This window comes from Natator depressus, chromosome 28, assembly GCF_965152275.1.
Source record: "Natator depressus isolate rNatDep1 chromosome 28, rNatDep2.hap1, whole genome shotgun sequence".
Classification (NCBI taxonomy): domain Eukaryota; kingdom Metazoa; phylum Chordata; order Testudines; family Cheloniidae; genus Natator; species Natator depressus.
The window spans coordinates 312,958-329,752 of record NC_134261.1 but is presented as its reverse complement, the minus strand read 5'-3'; the positions used below and the strand labels follow the sequence as shown (position 1 = coordinate 329,752).

The window sequence follows — 16,795 nt, the reverse complement described above, 5'->3', positions numbered from 1 at the left end:
CGTGTCAACCGTCGCTGGGCTCCATCACCGTGCCCACCATCACTGGGCCCTGTCGCCGTGTCAACCGTCGCTGGGCTCCCTCATCCATCCCTGGGCTGTCGCCGGACCACTCGCCACGCCGACCCTGGCTCAGCTCCGCTGACCGTCGCAAGGGCTTGCCAAGCAGGTGGGGGGGGCCACGTCTCCTAGGGGAGCTCCTCTAGCGGGCCAGGAAGGGGGTGGGGGGCGGGGGGGGACCAAGGCTGAGAAAGTGCGTCTGCGGGACCAGGAAGCGGGCGGGCGGGGGGCGGGGCTCGCTCCCCCTAGATGTCGGCCTCCAGCAGGTACTGCTCGGTGTAGCCCTTGGCCAGCTCCAGCCGCAGGCCGGCCCGGCAGAACTCGGCCAGCTCCCCCCAGAGGCTGGGCTCCAGGAAGAGCTGGCACATGACGCAGCCCCGCAGGGCCGGCAGGCGGGCCCGCAGGTGGTGTAGCAGCTGGCTCTTGAGGTGGGCGGGCTGGCGGCCGAAGGCGTCGATGTTGAGGTAGACCCAGTCCTCGCCCAGCGGGATGGGGAAGGGCTGGGTGCAGAGCGAGGCGGCCGTGGGCCGGGCCTTGCAATCCACCACCCAGTGCAGCTGCTTCTGCTGCAGCAGGGCCAGGTTGGGCTCGCTGGGCCGGTAGGGCTGCCAGTCCTGGATGATGGTGCGGCCGGGCAGGACCTCGCTCTGGAAGGCCGGGCTCAGCACCAGGGCCCGCACCTCGCCCGGCTCCAGGGCCTCCGTGGGCAGCGGCTGGAAGCCGCCCGCCCGCAGCTGGGCCACCGCCGCGTCCAGCCGGGCCAGCAGCTCCGCCGCGTTGAACCGCACCAGCAGGATGCCCTGGAGGGGGAGAGGCGCAGGTAAGCCGGCCGGGGGACTCGGGGAACTCCCCACGGGCTGGCTCAGGGGGGCGGGGAATGGGGCACGGGCCCTGTCCCCTCCAGGACAGAGAACCCAGGAGTCCTGGCTCCTCCCCCTGCCCCCGCCTGCCCCCCTGGCTGCTGCTCCATTTCATGACACGACTGATTTCCTCTAATTGAACTAACCCCCCCCCCCCCCCCCCCCCCGCGCCCGCCAGGCACCGCTCAGCTGGCTCGTATGGCTGGGGAAAGTGGGTCAGCAGCCACGACCTTCCCGGGAGCCAGATACCAGCGTGATGGCCAGACTGACCCTAGGCGGAGAGGCCTGGCAGCCCAGAGCCAACCCATCCGCCGCCGAGCGCGGCCGAATCCGCCAGAGACCCCCTGCCCCGGGCGGCAGAGATCCCCCCACCTCCACCCCCAGGCAGGGGCTGCTGGACCCCCACGGCTCGCGCTGCTCTGGGGGAATTAGACAGCGCTGCTGCAGTGGGTTCCCACTGGGCTCTGCAGCCCTGAGCCCTCTGGGGGTCCTTTCCCCATCACCCCCCCTTCCCCCATCACCTCCCAGGCTTCCCAGGGTGGGTCCCAGAGCCAGGTGCAGGAGGCCCACCACAGGCCCCTCACGAGAGGGTGGCTGGGCTGGGGGCGAATGCGTTGGGCTAGGAGTCGGGGCCCCTGGGTTCTGTGCCCGGGTCTAGGGCCCCTGGGTTCTGTGCCCGGGTCTGGGGCCCCTGGGATCTGTGCCAGGTTCTGGGGCCCCTGGGATCTGTGCCAGGTTCTGGGGCCCCTGGGATCTGTGCCTTGTGTCACAAAGTGGGAATGTTCTTAATATGTTCTCTGGATACTGTGTGGATGCCTCAGTTTCCCCTAGGCATTTCTTAAGTCTCTAGGTGGGGAGATCGGGGGGGAGGGGCGTGATTGTGGCAGAGCCCTAGAGGGCCAGTGGGATGGTGTCTACACAGAGAATGGCCAACACCCTGTCTCCTGGGGACTGGTGGCCTGGGCCCCTCCCCGCAAGGTGCGAGTTGAAGGGGTTGGAGAACGAAGAGATCAGGTGGCCTCCTGGCCCGGGAAAGAGACAAAGGCGAGGAGGGGCTGGAGGGAGTCTCAGGTTTGGGGCTGGCTGGGGAAAAGGAGGGAGGCCCCCTGCCCCCACATGGACCCGGCTGAGGGGTCCTGTTCTCTGCACCTGCAAGCTCTGTGTTAGACCATGTTCCTGTCGTCTAATAAACCTTCTGTGTTACTGGCTGGATGAGAGTCACGGTGAATCGCAGGAAGTGGGGGGGTGCAGGGCCCTGACCCCCCCACACACTCTGTGACACCTGGGACCCCGGTTCTGGGGCCCCTGGGTTCTTTTCCTGGTTCTAGGACTCCTGGGTTCTTTTCCCAGCTCTGTGTGACCTCTGGCAAGTGACCGCAAGGCTCTGGGCCTCAGTTTCCCCATGAGTGGGGAGGATGCTTCTTCACCTAGTCAGCCGGTCTCTCGCTGTGTGGTGCCCCGATCTCAGTCCCCCCACCCGCCCCCAGGGCACTACCGTAATTCACTTAATATCCCCTCCTCCTGCGTCTACCTGCTTGGTGACCAGCCGGTATTTCTTGAAGTCCTTGGGGCCCAGCTTGTCGTCCCGCGTCAGCCGCGACACCTTGACGCCGGGATGCTGCTGCTTGACCAGCTCGGTGCAGAAGCGCTGCAGGACGCCGGCCACGCCCTTGCCCCGCTCCCAGGGGGCCACACGCAGCCCCTCCACCAGCGCCGTCTCTCCGGCGTCCACCACGCAGACCGACTGCAGCCCGATCTGGGGAGGAAAGCGGGGGGGAGGCAGGGGGCGGCGGGTTAGCACCGGCCGGGCGAGAACCCACCCACCGCTGGCGCTAACGAGGGTGGGGAGAAGCGGGTTAGCACCGGCTGGAGCGTGGGCAAGGCGGGAACGGACCCACTGCTGGAATTAATGAATTAATTATTTCAGCTGTGTATTAATTTCCTTGTGTAAAAAAATAAAAAAAGAAACTTATTTAAAATGTCATTTGACTTTAATACCAAATCTTTTTAAGGCCTAAAACTTATTTATTCTCTCTTCAAACACTGAAATGAAAAATAGCCGGGCAGAATCCAGGAGCCTCTCCCAAACGCTTGGCATTAAAGGCGGCTCCCCCATAAAGAGAGAATCGGGGGGAAACCTCACACCGGGGAGGTGACACTTTATGGACAGGGCCTGGCTGATCAGCCTACGGGATTTCGGGCCAGCAGCTCTCAACCTTTCCCTACAGCTGTGTCCCTTCCAGGGGTCTGATTTGTCTTGCCTACCCCCCAAGCTTCACCTCACTTAAAAACGACGTGCTTACAAACATCGGACACCAAAACACAGACGTGTCACAGCGCGGTGTTCGTGACAAATTGCCTTTACCCTGTAATTACAAAATAAATCAGCTGGAATATAAATATTGTACTCACCGTTCGGGGTGTCGTACACAGAGCAGCAGAAACCAGGCCTTGTCTGTGTGAAATTTTAGTTTGTACTGACTTCGCAAAGGTTTCCTCTGTCGCCGTTGTAAAGCTAGGCGAATCGCTAGGAGCTGGCGGACCCCCTGGAAGCCCTCTGTGCACCCCAGGGGTACGCTTACCCCTGCTTGAGAACGGCTGATTTGCAAGCGAGGCCGGTGAGTAGGAACTCACGCTCTGCTCGCGTTCTCCTGGGCGAATTTTGAAAACTTTGCTGGACAATGGCCGATGTAACTCGTGGCCTCCCGGTAATCCCGGCTTGATAAACCCACCTCCCGCGTAGCAAACAGACGGACCTAAGGTCCCGTCGAGGTCCCAGTTAGCGGTGATCTCCCCGGTTGAATGGTTAGAGCAGCAGGTCTCAACCAGGGGTACGTGTACCCCCGGGGGGTCGCAGGGGGTACAGCCACTCAGGGAATATTTGCCGAGTCTTACACCAGGCTACGGAGCAAACGCTAGCGAAGTCAGTCCGAACTACACAAGGCCTTTTATGCTGCTCTGCGTACGACACAATATTTATATTCCAGCTGATTTACTCTGGAATTAGAAGGTAACAAGCAGGAAATCAGCCATTTTTCAGTCCTCGCTTCTGTATTTTGGTGCCTGGTTTTCATAAGCACGTCGCTTTTCGGTGAGGGGCAACTTGGGGGTACGCAAGACAAATCCGACCCCTGAAAGGGGGACAGGGCCACTGGGCTAGAGCCACCCCGTGCGAATGCACCTTGTGTTGGAAAAAGACCGGCAGTCCAAACGGAAAAGCCGGTTCAAACTGATGATTTAAATCAATCCCCCCACCCGCCTTGCAGCCGGAGGGTCTGTGCAGCGCCCAGCATGACAGAGGACCCTGACCTCGGGGGACGGGGCGGGAGGGGTCTGTGTGGCACCTGCACAAGGGGGCCTGTGGGGAGGGGGTGAGTCATCCCTTAATTACAGCCTGATTAAGCCACATGCGGGGATGACTCATTCCTGCGCTAGGCTCCAGCCAATCCACCAGCCAGGGGCTGGGCTGGCGACGCCCGGGGCAGGTATAAAGGCCTCACAGGAGACTTGGCCCTGGGAGTCTCCCCTGCTTGCAGGGGAGGGTACCAGGCCCACGGGCTGCAGCCCAGCCCAGCCCAGCCCAGCCCAGCCCAGCCCAGCCCAGCCCAGCCCAGCCCCCTGCCTGCCTGCCTGCCTGCCTGCCTGCCTGCCTGCCTGCCGCTGCCCCAACCGCTAGGCCTGACCCGACCCCCCACCCCACCCCACCCCACCCCACCCCAGAACCAGTTTCCGGCAGAGCCCTGATCTCACTCATGGGCTGGGCAGGGCCAGGCTTTTAGGCATTACCAGGTTATATGTGACCAGAAGATGAATTTCCCCAGTCACAGGATTCAGCCACCTCTGGGGCGGGCAGCGGGTGATATGGGGACCCCTCGCCCGGCCTGAGATGCAGCCCCCTCTGGGACAGAGCGGCTGGTTATACAGGGACCCCCTCGCCCTCCCCCCCCGCTGAGATGCAGCCACCTCTGGGGCAGAGCGGCTGGTTATACAGGGACCACCTTGGCCCATGCTGAGATGCAGCCACCTCTGAGGTGTAGCATGGGGGGGGGGGGGGGCCTTTTTATCTGGTGGACACCTGGAGTCATTACAAGTGGTTCCTGCACCCGGACCAGCCGGGCCCAGCTCGTCAGCTCAGGTTTCTCACAGTTCGGGGGCTGCCCTGGCTGGAGGCGAGACCCGAACCCAGGGCAGGGAGCGGGGTTCACAGGCGATGCGCCCACCTCTGGCTCTGACGCAGGCGTGATGCGGATCTATAACAGCCAGGGACACGGGTCGATCCCGCCGCAGCTCAAAGCAGGTCAGAGCAGGGAGCCCGCCGGGAGACGAGAAATGGGGCAGCGGGAGGGGCCGTGCTGGGGAGGTGTGGGGGGTGGGTTGCTGGGATGCAGACAGCCGGGGTGGGGGGCCTATTGCAAGCTACACGGTGATGGGGGATGACAGAAATACAGACTTCACATGCAGCCACTTCTGAGTAGACAGTCGGGGCTATTTACACAGGGACCCCTCACCCAGCACTGCAATGCAGCCACCTCTGGGGCAGGGCAGCTGGTGACACAGGGACCCCTCGCCCGGCGCTGAGCTGTGCCCACCTCTGGGGCAGGGCGGCTGGTGACACGGGGACCCCGCGCCCAGTGCTGAGATGCGGCCACCTCTGGGGTGGGGCGGCTGGTGACATGGAGACCCCTCGCCCGGCTCTGAGATGCGGCCACCTCTGGGGCGGGCAGCTGGGGTCTTTTTACATGGGGACCCCCCCAACCCAGCTTACTGAGCCCCAGGAGCAAGTAACCCTCAGGCCTAGGTGCTGCCCCCTGCAGGCACCGCCGGGTCCGACTTCCCACCCACCACGGCTCCGTTCTTCTTGGCCAGCACCACGGTGCGGTTGGGCTCACGGATCCAGGCGTGGTAGCGGCTGGGGAGATAATCCAGGCCCCGTAGATGCCCTTCGACATGGCCAGGATCTCCTCAAACTCCTTCTCCGTCGCCACCACGAACTGCAGCTGGGGGTCGCTGCTCAGCCCTGGCTCCAACTTCATGCCTGGCTAGCGGGGCTGCGAGGAGAAAGCAAAGCCCATGAAACAGCCGCGGGCCGGGGGGCCAGCCACGGACGCCCCACCCACCCGCGCTCACCAGCGCCGCTAACAGCCGGGTGAGTCTCTGAGACGCGGCCACCTCTGGGGCGGGGCGCCCGGTGACACAGGGACCCCTCGTCCGGCGCTGAGACGCGCCCACCTCTGGGGCAGGGCGGCGGGTGACCCGGGGACTCCTTGCCCGGCGCTGAGATGCAGTGAGAGGAAGCGAAGATTAATTTTGTGTCCAAGAGAGGTTTGATGGGGGACACACTGGGGTGGGGACTGAAGGGAAGCTGGGTGTGTGTCGTCAGCCACAGCTCCCGTGTTGTCCCAGCCCTGGGGCCCCCCGAGCTCTGCCGGTGCCCCTCACTCCGACCCACAGCCCTGGCCTCCCCGCCTCGGAGCAGGCGTCTCCCCTGAGCGGACGTTGCCTGGGCAGGTTGGGGGTCTCTGGTTTCACCGCGCCGGGAGCTGGCCATGAATATTCAAGGGAACCCGAGGCGGGCCTGCGGGGGGAGGCGGGTGTACAGCTGCGCCATGTGAGACGGAAACGTCTGGCCCGGGAACCCGACCCACTCTCCCCCCCTGAAATATTCATCCCGGCCCCCCCTAAGGAGGGACAGAGTCTTGGGGGGCAGGGCCCACATCCACGCTGGTGCACCCCTCCAGCCAGCCCCTCACCCCTGTATCCAGCCGTCCCCACCCCTGTCTCTGTTCTGCCCGGGCGGGGCCGGGGCCCAACGCTGGTCCTTGCTCTACCCCAGGGATCGTATGCCCTGGGGCGGCTGCAGACCCGGGGGGGTGTGTGTGACATGTGTGGGGCAGGGGCTGCTGCAGGGTCTCATTTCTGGGACCTCCCTCCCCCCATCCCCAGGGCTGGGGGGGACGGATGGGGGGCTTACCCCCTCTCCCCATTGGTCCCCTTGTCATGGACAAGACAGGTCGGGCCAGTTCCCCTCCCCCACCCTAGCCCGGGCCCATCCCCCTGGCGTCTGGCGCCTGCGATCCCAGGGCTCCATGGAAAAACTCCTTCCCACCCAGCTCCCCTCACCCTCCCTGTCCCCCCTCAAACGCCCTGCCCCCACCAAACGCTCACAGAGCCCCTGTGCACCCCCCCCGCCCCATAGACACCCCCGGATCTGGGCCCACCCGTCTGGTTTGGGCTGGGGGGGGGGATACAGAGGAGGCCAGGCCCATGGGGCTGAACTGGGGTGGAGGGAAGGGGTACGAGGCTGGATGGGCCCAATCTGTACCCTCTTCTCCTGGCCTGCCCCTTAGGGTCACACGGGGGGAGAGGCGGGCTGGGAAGATGCTGTGAACCCCCCCATCCCTGCCTCCCCCCCCCCACTGTGGGGGAGGGGTTCGGTTTTGGAAGAGTCGGCGTTCGGCATCTCTCAGCGCTCGGTTAAAAACAGACCGTGTTAATCTGCTTGTGGGGGGGGGGCATGAGGAGGAGGGGGATGCGTCAGGTCTTATTAATGTGGGGGGCCAGCCCCCCCCAGCTAGAAAACCCCGCCGGGGCGTATCTGGGGGGGTGGACAGAGCTGCCGGGCTTTCCCTGTGTCACGTCGCGTTCGAACGGCTTCCGGGGTGACCGCGGTGTCCGGGCCGTGGCACGGGGACCCCCAGGCCTCGCTGCCGTGGGGCCAGGCATGTTCTGCCTTTTCTCGCCTTCGGTTAGGGCCGAGCTGGGGGCCCGTGTAGCCACGCGTTTGGGGTGATTGGCAGGAGGAGGCGTTTTCCCATCGGCTCTTTTACCTGTGATGAGGCCGGGCCCCCGAGCCAGGCGCTGTCCCCCATGTGGTGTTTGTCCTGGGGGTTGGGGTCCCCGCCTGTGACGGGGGGGTCCCTGGGGCAGCTCCCGTAACCTGGCCTGGCGACGCTGGTCCGCTCACATTCGATATTAACGGGGTCGGCGCCCCTGCGAGAAGTCGGCTGCAGCCCAGTGGGGCAGGTGCTGGCCAGGGCCAGTAGAAACCCTGGTTCAACGCTGGGGGTGGGGGGTCCCTCCTGCTCCCCTTTAATTCACTGTTCCCGGGAGCCAGGCCAGGGGCTCAGCCACGTGCATGGGAAGTTGGAAATCCCGGTGCACCCCAGCTCTGCCCATAAGCAGGGTTTGAATGGGGACCCCCCTGCCTGCTCCTGTGACCCCGCTGGGAGGGCTGGGGACCCCAGGTAGCACCCCACTCTATCCCCTCTGTTGGGGGGGCCCTGTGAATAGTTACGTCAAAGGGGCTGCTGCCAGGACAGAGCCAAGTGTAAACCAGGGTCTCCAGCCCGCCAAACGGCCGGAGCCAGGTTCGGGGCATGGCAGGGGCGCTGGAAACGGGGCCATGGGTGCCGACGTGGCTCTCGCGTGGCTCCCCGGGTCTGCTGCCCCCAGGCCCCTCGGCCCGGGGTCCCAGCCGGTCGGGGGAAGGGGTGATGCTGCTCTTGCTGGATGGGAGCCCTTTGGCCAGGGCCCCAAACGGGCCCCACCGTGGTCCCCCTGGCCTGCCCCAGGCACACGGACGCCCCAGCCCAGCTGTCTCGGGCGCGGTGGCAGGCGGGGGACGTGGGGCCGAACGGCTCCCAGCTGGCGCCGGGGAGAGCCCCATGGGGCACCGGCCACCAGCGCTCTCTGCCCCTGTGGGTCCCTGTGCGGCGACCGGGCACCCGCCACTGCTGAAACGTGGCAGGGGAGAGAAAAGCTGCCCCACGGCTGCCCCTGGCAGTCGGTCTCGCTGGCGGGTTACCCTTGGGTGCCCCACATGGGTCCGGGCTGGCCACTACTGTGGGGCAGCGAAGGGAGAGGGTGTAGGGAGAGGATTGCCTACAGGGGAGGGGGATGGGTGGGGGGCAGGGGGAGGGGGATAGTAGCAGAGCAGGGGACACTGGGTAACCTCAGATTGCATCAGGTCCCTCTGCCTAGCCCCCCCTCCCTGCCCAATTTGGGGGGCACAGGGAAAGTGCCCCAGTTCCGGGGGGGAGCTGGTCACGCCTGGGGCCCGAGAAGCAGCCAGGAGGGGCAGGAATTGGGGCGGGGGGGGGAAGAGGCTGAAATGGGGAAGGAAGAAGGCCAGCCCCCCCCCCCCCCCCGGGTTGTCCTTAGCAAGAGGTTACATAATAAAGGTGGTGGGGAAAGGGGAACGGGGGGGGCACAGCCATAGGCTGGGGGGGAACGGGGGGGAGTCAGGGGGACAGGCTGATGGAGACTGCAGGGACCCGGGGATCCGTCCCTGCGCCCCTCCCCGGGGCACCTACCGTGCGCCCCCCGCTGCCCATGGCAGGGGCTCGGGGTGGGGGGGGTGACAATCTCCCCGCCCCCCAGCCTTTGTCCCCAGGGGAAAGCGGGGCGGGGGGGGAAGAGGGAGGATCGGGCCCCGCTTCCCGCCGAGGCCGGGCGCATCCTCAGGGACCCAGGTGTCCGGGTAATGGCGACGGCTCCCTGGTAACAATGGGGGAGGGGTCGGCAGCATCCCCCACACACACACCGGGGGTGCGGAGGGGGGGGCAGCAGCCTGGTGGGGGGGTCTTAGCACGAAGTGGGGATGTACTAACAGAGCCGGAGACACCCCCTCCCTCAGCAGCCCGCCCCAGAGACCCCCCCCTCCCCTTCAAAGCCACCCCCTCCCCCCAGCAGCCCCCCGAGACCCCCTCCCCTTCAGAGACACCCCCTCCCCCCTCATCCCCCTGTAACCCCCAGAGACCCCTCCCCCGCAGCCCCCCTCTAATCCCCCCCAGAGACCCCCCCTTCTCCCAGAAACCCCCTCCCCACACATCCTCTCCTTCAAACATCCCCCAATATCCCCTCCCCTCCCCTCCCCTCTCTTTCCCTGCGCCGCCCCCTCCCCAATAACCCCCCCCAGCCATGCCCTGACCCCTAAAGGTCACGGTGCCCCCCCCCATGTGTGGGGGGGTCCCTACCGGGAGCAGCCGGCGGTGGATGGGTGGGTGGCTGGGGCCGGGCTGTGACGGTCCCTCTCCCCGCCAGCATCGCTCCGCGCGGCGCGGCTGCTATAAAGGGGGGCGCTAAGCCCCGCCCCCCCCGGCTGGAGGGGACAAGGTGCGGGGGGGGGCCGCTGGCATCACATGAGCCCGGCTAATCCCCCCCCCCCGCGCCTGTGCGTCATCAGCGGGAGAAAGTGACCTGAGAGGGGCGGGGGGGGGGGCCCGGAGCCGGCCCACCCCCACACTTCCCCCGCGGGGGGGCTGTGCCCCTTGGCCCCCCCCATAGCACAGGGTTACAGACCCGCCCCCCCTTGCACCTCAATCGCCCCGCACCCCCCCCAGCCATAGCATCCTCCCTGCCCACACACCCCCCGGGGGGGCTGTGCCCCATGGCCCCCCCATAGCACCTCAATCGCCCCGCAACCCCCCAGCCATAGCATCCTCCCTGCCCACACACCCCCGGGGGGGCTGTGCCCCATGGCCCCCCCATAGCACCTCAATCGCCCCGCAACCCCCCAGCCATAGCATCCTCCCTGCCCACACACCCCCCGGGGGGGCTGTGCCCCATGGCCCCCCATAGCACCTCAATCGCCCCGCAACCCCCCAGCCATAGCATCCTCCCTGCCCACACACCCCCCGGGGGGGCTGTGCCCCATGGCCCCCCCATAGCACCTCAATCGCCCCGCAACCCCCCAGCCATAGCATCCTCCCTGCCCACACACCCCCCGGGGGGGCTGTGCCCCATGGCCCCCCCATAGCACCTCAATCGCCCCGCACCCCCCCCAGCCATAGCATCCTCCCTGCCCACACACCCCCCGGGGGGCTGTGCCCCATGGCCCCCCCATAGCACAGGGTCACAGACCCGCCCCCCCCTGCACCCCAGCTGGCACCCCGGCCCCTCACAAGGGGGGGCTGAGTCAGTGGGACCTGGCCGCTTTCCCCCTAAATACTTGCCCCCCCACAACTGTCACCCCCAGTTCCCCCCCCCAGCTCAGACCTGGGCCTGCGCCCCAACTCACGAGCCCCAGTCCTGAGCCTGTCGGTCCCCCACTTCCCCGCAACCCCCATCGCCTCCCTCCAGCCCCAGACCCAGACCACTTAACCCCCATATCTTCCCTTCCCCTACCGCTAAACCCCTTGCCCCCCTAAGTTCCCTGCCCCATAACCCCCTGCCCCTCCCCTTCCCCCCAAGCTCCCTGCCCCGTACCCCCTGCCCCTCCCCTTCCCCCCCTAAACTCCCTGCCCCGTACCCCGTACCCCATACCCCCCTAAGCTCCCTGCCCCATACCCCCTGCCCCTCCCCTTCCCCCCGAAGCTCCCTGCCCCGTACCCCCCTACCCCATACCCCCCTAAGCTCCCTGCCCCGTACCCCCTGCCCCTCCCCTTCCCCCCCAAGCTCCCTGCCCCGTACCCCCTGCCCCTCCCCTTCCCCCCCAAGCTCCCTGCCCGTACCCCCCTGCCCCATACCCCCCTAAGCTCCCTGCCCCATACCCCCTGCCCCTCCCCTTCCCCCCTAAGCTCCCTGCCCCGTACCCCCTGCCCCTCCCCTTCCCCCCCAAGCTCCCTGCCCCGTACCCCCTGCCCCTCCCCTTCCCCCCCAAGCTCCCTGCCCGTACCCCCTGCCCCATACCCCCCTAAGCTCCCTGCCCCATACCCCCTGCCCCTCCCCTTCCCCCCCAAGCTCCCTGCCCCGTACCCCCCTGCCCCACCCCTTCCCCCCCAAGCTCCCTGCCCCTTACCCCCCTGACCCTCCCCTTGCCCCCCAAGCTCCCTGCCCCGTACCCCCCTGCTCCTCCCCTTCCCCCCCAAGCTCCCTGCCCTGTACCCCCCTGCCCCATAACCCCCTAAGCTCCTTGCCCCGTACCCCCCTGCCCCTCCCCTTCCCCCCCAAGCTCCCTGTCCCGTACCCCCTGCCCCTCCTCTTCCCCCCCTAAACTCTCTGCCCCATACCCCCCTGCCCCATACCCCCTAAGCTCCCTGCCCCGTACCCCCTGCCCCTCCCCTTCCCCCCCAAGCTCCCTGCCCCGTATCCCCTGCCCCATACCCCCCCAAGCTCCCTGCCCCGTACCCCTCTGCCCCTCCCTTTTCCTCCCATAACCTCCCTGACCCATAACCTCCCCCACATTGCTTGCACACACCCCTCCCCCCTCCTGACAGGCCCCGCCCGCACCGCCCCAAGCCTGGAAGAGCCCCGGCTCCAGCCCGAGCCCCAGCTGACCTCGTGGCGCAACGGTAGCGCGTCTGACTCCAGATCAGAAGGGTGCGTGTTCGAATCACGTCGGGGTCAGAACGGGCCGCTTTTTACTTAGGGGGCCCCCCCTTCCCTCCTACACCCTGCTACACAACACACACCATCCTACACACTGCAACACCAGCCCTGACCTACACACTGCTACACAACACACCCTGCTACACAACACACAGTAACACACCCTGCTACACAACACACACCTTAACACACCATCCTACACACTGCAACACCAGCCCTGACCTACACACTGCTACACAACACACCCTGCTACACAACACACACTGCAACACCAGCCCTGTCCTACACACTGCTACACAACACACCCTGCTACACAACACACACTGTAACACACCCTCTTACACCCTGCTACACAACACACCCTGCTACACAACACACACTGCAACACACCATCCTACACACTGCAACACCAGCCCTGTCCTACACACTGCTACACAACACACCCTGCTACACAACACACAGTAACACACCATCCTACACACTGCAACACCAGCCCTGACCTACACACTGCTACACAACACACCCTGCTACACAACACACACCGTAACACACCATCCTACACACTGCAACACCAGCCCTGACCTACACACTGCTACACAACACACCTTGCTACACAACACACACTGCAACACCAGCCCTGTCCTACACACTGTTACACAACACACCCTCCTACACCCTGCTACACAACACACGCTGTAACACACCCTGCTACACAACACACACCGTAACACACCATCCTACACACTGCAACACCAGCCCTGACCTACACACTGCTACACAACACACCCTGCTACACAACACACGCTGTAACACACCCTGCTACACAACACACACTGCAACACCAGCCCTGTCCTACACACTGTTACACAACACACCCTCCTACACCCTGCAACCCAACACACCCTCCTACACACTGCTACACAACACACGCTGTAACACACCCTGCTACACAACACACACACTGTAACACACCATCCTACACACTGCAACACCAGCCCTGAACTACACACTGCAACCCAACACACCCTGCTACACAACACACACCGTAACACACCATCCTTCACCCTGCAACACAACATACACTGTAACACACCCTGCTACACAACACACACTGCAACACCAGCCCTGTCCTACACCCTGCTACACAACACACCCTCCTACACAACACACACTGTAACACACCATCCTACACCCTGCAACACCAGCCCTGTCCTACACACTGCTACACAACACACCCTGCTACACAACACACACTGTAACACACCCTCTTACACCCTGCTACACAACACACCCTGCTACACAACACACACTGCAACACACCATCCTACACACTGCAACACCAGCCCTGTCCTACACACTGCTACACAACACACCCTGCTACACAACACACAGTAACACACCATCCTACACACTGCAACACCAGCCCTGACCTACACACTGCTACACAACACACCCTGCTACACAACACACACCGTAACACACCATCCTACACACTGCAACACCAGCCCTGACCTACACACTGCTACACAACACACCTTGCTACACAACACACACTGCAACACCAGCCCTGTCCTACACACTGTTACACAACACACCCTCCTACACCCTGCTACACAACACACGCTGTAACACACCCTGCTACACAACACACACCGTAACACACCATCCTACACACTGCAACACCAGCCCTGACCTACACACTGCTACACAACACACCCTGCTACACAACACACGCTGTAACACACCCTGCTACACAACACACACTGCAACACCAGCCCTGTCCTACACACTGTTACACAACACACCCTCCTACACCCTGCAACCCAACACACCCTCCTACACACTGCTACACAACACACGCTGTAACACACCCTGCTACACAACACACACACTGTAACACACCATCCTACACACTGCAACACCAGCCCTGAACTACACACTGCAACCCAACACACCCTGCTACACAACACACACCGTAACACACCATCCTTCACCCTGCAACACAACATACACTGTAACACACCCTGCTACACAACACACACTGCAACACCAGCCCTGTCCTACACCCTGCTACACAACACACCCTCCTACACAACACACACTGTAACACACCATCCTACACCCTGCAACACCAGCCCTGTCCTACACACTGCTACACAACACACCCTGCTACACAACACACACTGTAACACACCCTCTTACACCCTGCTACACAACACACCCTGCTACACAACACACATTGCAACACTACAGCACACTCCAACACACCATCTCACACACTGCAACCGTGGCCTGCATGCCGCCACTTACTCCGACACACACATACTGCAACACCACAACACACAACGTCCTCCATATTGCAACACAATCCAACACACACACCAGTGTCCAACTCAACACAAGCCAACGCCCCACAGCACGCCTCCCCGCCCCCCCAAACACACGCAGCACAACGTAAAATGCTCGACACACTGCAACACAACACCCTGCGCTGTCATTGGACACACATGACACCCTTTGGCTCCCCCCGCCCTGCGACACAGTGCACCAGGGCACGGTGTTGTGGGGCTCACGACGACACTCCAGCGTACGCCATCAGGCCGTTGTGTGGCAGTGACTTGTGGTACAGCCCCGGTGTGTTGCATGACAGCGTGCGCGGTGGGCCTGTGAAACGCAACACAACCCACAACACGGTGCAATGCCCCAGGACGGCGCAAGGCAGGACAGAGGGGGACACTGGTGTGTGTGTGTGTGTGTTGGATTGTGTTGCAATATGGAGGACATTGTGTGTTGTAGTGAAGCCCCCCCGACGCCCCACCCCACTGCCGTGCCCCCTGGGCCCAGCAATGCAGGACACCCCTCGGGCCTGTGAAAGGCGACAACACAACACACAGGACCTGGTGCTCTGGGGTCAGTGGCTGTCCCCTCCATCCCCCACCCCCCCATCTCCTGTTGTGTGGGGGGCCCTCCCCCCCACTCCACTCCCTTACCGTGGCCTCCCCCGTCACGTGCCCAGCCATGGCGCCCGTCCCCCCGTCCCCCGCCCCATCACCAGGCCAGGCATGTGCAGCCCTTTAATGAGTGTTTTGTCCCAGGTCCTAATTACCCAGCAACGGGGTCATTAGTGGAGCTGCCAGGGAAGTTGGGGGGGGGAGGGCCAGGGGGGCTTCCCCCTGCAGGGATGCGGGGGGACTTCTGGTGCCAGAAGTGGGATTCCTGTGCCAAGCCCTCCCCCCCCCCCGGGCTCAGACACATGCCCCATTCACAGTTTGGGGGTGGGTGAGGTGTGCGGGCTTCCAAGGGCACCACACACAGTGTGATCCCACCAGGGCCCAGACCCCCGCCCCCCCCCACACCCCCTTCTGCCAGCCACATGTAAACTGCCCGCCTTGCGGGGTGGGTTCCAGAGGGGGCCAGGGCGCTGGGTTCGGCAGAGGGCCCCCCACATCCTAATCCCATAACCACCCCCCGCGCCAGGCCAGGCTCTGGGCTTCCCCCACACGTGGTGCAGAGCGGGCGGAATCCGGAGCACGGCCAGAGGCTGCCGCTGGTGGGGGAGGGTCAATCCGGATTGACTCCCAATTCAGCCCGCAGCGGGGACACCGGGGCCATGAGGTGTGGAAAGGGTCGGCCGGGGGGGGGGACACAGACACAAAAAGCTGTCCCCCCCCCGCGTAGCCAGCAGGCAGCTGGGGCGAGCGGCGGCCAGCCCAGCATCCCGGCGCCGTGGCTTAGTTGGTTAAAGCGCCTGTCTAGTAAACAGGAGATCCTGGGTTCGAATCCCAGCGGTGCCTGCGGTTGGGGGGAGGGGCGCCCCTTTTTTCTGGGGGGGGTCCCCCCCAAATCACAGCCCCTCTTTTTCCGCCCCCACACACACACGTTTGCTGCGGGGAGGGGGGAATCCCGGCGGTGACGTAGCTCCAAAGCAAAAGCGCACGCAGGTGCAATGCGGGAGGGGGGGGGAGTCCGGTGCATGAAGGGAGAAGGGACCCAGGAGTCCGGTGAAGAGGGGGAGGGGAGAACCTAGGGCATGAAGGGGAAGGGAGGGACCCAGGCGCCCGGTGCATGGGGGACGGGGGGAGGAAGCCTAGGGCATGAAGGGGGAAGGGACCCAGGCGTCCGGTGCATCGTGAGATGGACACCCCGCTCCTAGCACCTCATGTCCGCTGGCAGAGAGCCCCCCCAGCCCCCCCCGCCTGCCCCACTTTCCCAGGACTCAGGCGCTCAGAGGAAATTTCCATGACTGACAGAGAAGCAGCCCCCCCCCCCTTTGGGGGAGGAGCAGTTGTCTGTGCGCACAGGAATCCCCCCCCCCAATTTGTCACTCCCAAATCCTTAATTCCGGCCTGACCTTGCGGGGATGGGGTCTGGGCAGCGCCTGGCAAAACGGGGGGGCCCTGATCTCGGTCGGTGGAGGCACACCGGGGGGGACCCTGATCTCGGTCGGTGGAGGGGGTGGGAATTGGGGTGTCTGGTCTGCATACAAATCCCTGGAGACTTGAGGTGCAAAATAAAACTCTCAGAGCTTTTATTGAGGCCAGCAACCGGCTTCCCCCTGGCGGGGAGCCAAGGTGGGGACCCAGGCCCAGCCCTGAGGGCCCGGCCGGGGG

General features: G+C 64.4%; 1 protein-coding gene and 2 non-coding genes across 3 annotated transcripts; 2 read left to right on the top strand and 1 right to left on the bottom strand.

Moving 5' to 3' along the window:
• Nucleotides 1–208: 208 nt before the first annotated feature.
• Nucleotides 209–8,741, bottom strand: NAT16 (N-acetyltransferase 16 (putative)). Its single transcript, XM_074941209.1, is given in 5 exon segments — nucleotides 209–857; nucleotides 2,449–2,673; nucleotides 5,760–5,848; nucleotides 5,851–5,965; nucleotides 7,745–8,741. Coding segments are annotated over 4 exon segments (969 nt in total). The 5' UTR covers nucleotides 5,951–5,965; nucleotides 7,745–8,741; the 3' UTR covers nucleotides 209–302.
• A 3,390-nt stretch (nucleotides 8,742–12,131) lies between these two features.
• On the top strand, nucleotides 12,132–12,203 carry TRNAW-CCA (transfer RNA tryptophan (anticodon CCA)). Its single transcript has one exon. It is a non-coding gene; the product is annotated as a tRNA-Trp (tRNA).
• A 3,702-nt stretch (nucleotides 12,204–15,905) lies between these two features.
• TRNAT-AGU (transfer RNA threonine (anticodon AGU)) lies at nucleotides 15,906–15,979 on the top strand. The gene has a single exon. It is a non-coding gene; the product is annotated as a tRNA-Thr (tRNA).
• Nucleotides 15,980–16,795: the final 816 nt, after the last annotated feature.